This window comes from Protobothrops mucrosquamatus, unplaced genomic scaffold (genome assembly GCF_001527695.2).
Source record: "Protobothrops mucrosquamatus isolate PMUCROS unplaced genomic scaffold, P.Mucros_1.0 scaffold142, whole genome shotgun sequence".
NCBI classification, from domain to species: domain Eukaryota; kingdom Metazoa; phylum Chordata; class Lepidosauria; order Squamata; family Viperidae; genus Protobothrops; species Protobothrops mucrosquamatus.
This window is the reverse complement of record NW_015386508.1, coordinates 746,584-748,534: the sequence shown is the minus strand read 5'-3', so window position 1 is coordinate 748,534 and position 1,951 is coordinate 746,584. Positions and strand designations below refer to the sequence as shown.

At 33.7% G+C, this 1,951-nt stretch overlaps 1 protein-coding gene across 1 annotated transcript in view; it reads left to right on the top strand.

Moving 5' to 3' along the window:
- Window positions 1–1,041: 1,041 nt before the first annotated feature.
- The window catches only part of SLC44A5 (solute carrier family 44 member 5), a 43,097-nt gene continuing 42,187 nt past the window's right edge, over window positions 1,042–1,951 (top strand). The window contains exon 1 of the mRNA XM_015813216.2: window positions 1,042–1,102. Within this exon, the coding sequence (XP_015668702.2) occupies window positions 1,042–1,102 (61 nt within the window). The remainder of the gene's footprint in view (window positions 1,103–1,951) is intronic.

Here is a 1,951-nt window from a genome sequence, read left to right as displayed (position 1 = left end):
ATTAAGCATATTTTGGAAGCAAAATCTGACTGTCTTGAGCAACTTCTTAAATTTCATCATTCAGAAGAAAACAAAAATGAGGCACAAACATTTAAACTTACTTGATTTTTTTCAATTTGTTGTCAGACTGTTCTTATCCAATATAACTGCACAGTAGATTTGTTAAGAAAAGAGTGCCTTGGAAGCGTATAACAGAAGAGGTACCACAAGAAAAGGGCATTCTTGTCTATAGTGTATAAGTAGTTTTTGGATAGCGTGTAGTGTATGGCGTTGTATAGTGTTGTATAGTATAATAGATCGGAATGTTGAATAGTGGGAAACTATTTCTGCAAATATGAGAAATGTACTTAAGACATAGCTAGGTGGCTGCCGTGCCTCCAAATTGAAAGTAAAATCACATTTCACTGCTCAAATAATAAAGGTTGACGGGAGATTAATCAAAATGAAAAGAAGCCTGATTGTAACCATTAGAAAAACTTTTACCTACTGGGGTGCAGCTCTTTTAATAGTTGCTTTATAATTAGTAAATGAACCCCCTGACACATTTTCACATGAAGTGCATCCCAGTGCATGATTTCTTGTCTGAAGAAAGTTAGCTTCATCAGTAAGATGACTCATATTTATGACGGTTGCAGTGTCCCGGGATCATCTGATTACCTTTGGCATCCTTCTGACAAGCAAAGTCAATGGGGAAGCCAGAGTCACTTAACAACCATGTTACTAACTTAACTGCAGTGATTCACTTAGTGGCAAGAAATGTCATAAAATGGGACAAAACTCAATAAATGTCTCACTTAGCAATATAAATTTTGGGTTCAATCATGGTCATAAGTCAAGGACTACCTGTACTTTGTTCAATAAATCTGTGAGGTTTCTAAATTTAGTTAATATTATGGTACCGTTCACCCTTTGCTGTCTCTATTCTGTCACCTTGGTAGTCTTGTCAGTTTTCTTGGCTTATTTGTTTGTTTCACCAGTAACTCTGATCATACAATATTTCCCTTCCTCCCAATGTGGATTTACCTTAAATATGCTTTTAGCATGATTAGTGAACTATGTAAACATGCTATTCTGCCACTGAGAGATCATATTTCCTCTGAAGGTAATAGTAAATAATCTATTATATCATATGTCATTACCTCATCCAATCTTTCTTACTCAGTTGTTCATATCCTGACATGAGAAAGGATTGATTGAAAATAATATTTTTGAAGGTGTTCTGAAAGGCTATGAAAATGCTTCCTGTGAAGTTCGATCTTCAGTAATACTTTCATGACAAAAACTGTTTTTATAGTCGTGATTAACATAATGCATATGGATATGCAAACTCTGGTCAACAAGAATTTAAATATACAAGGTTTGATGATAGGTAGTAAGTTAAATAAATATTGACTTGGGCTAGTTGAGTTAACATTCTGGCTGGAATAACATTATAACTTTCTATCATTATAACTTATTTATTTATTTATCAAAATGTATATGATCACCTAACTCACACACATTGATTCAGTATCATAATATATCTAGTATCCAAACAGAGCAGGATATATGCATAACCATTTCCAGATGCACAGATAATCCTAGTTATAGTCCTCACAGTACATAAGAAGCTATTTCTCAAGACTAGGAATCTAACGCTGAGAGATTCAAAGGAAGATTCAAAATCCCTGTACAGCACTCAATATTCTAGCCATTTTTTTTAATCTAGTTGAAACATCTCTTCCTTGGTTATGAAGAAATAATAGATCCCATACACTAATTTATTTATTTGCTTGTTTATTTGCTTATATATTTTTTAAAATAACTCAATGAGATGAACATCCAACATACCATATTGAGTCATTTATTATTATTATCTCCTATTTTTCCCACAACTATCACCTTGTGCGATGAGTTGGTCTGAGAGAGAGTGACTGGCCCAAAGTCAGTGGATTTCTGCGAACAAATCATT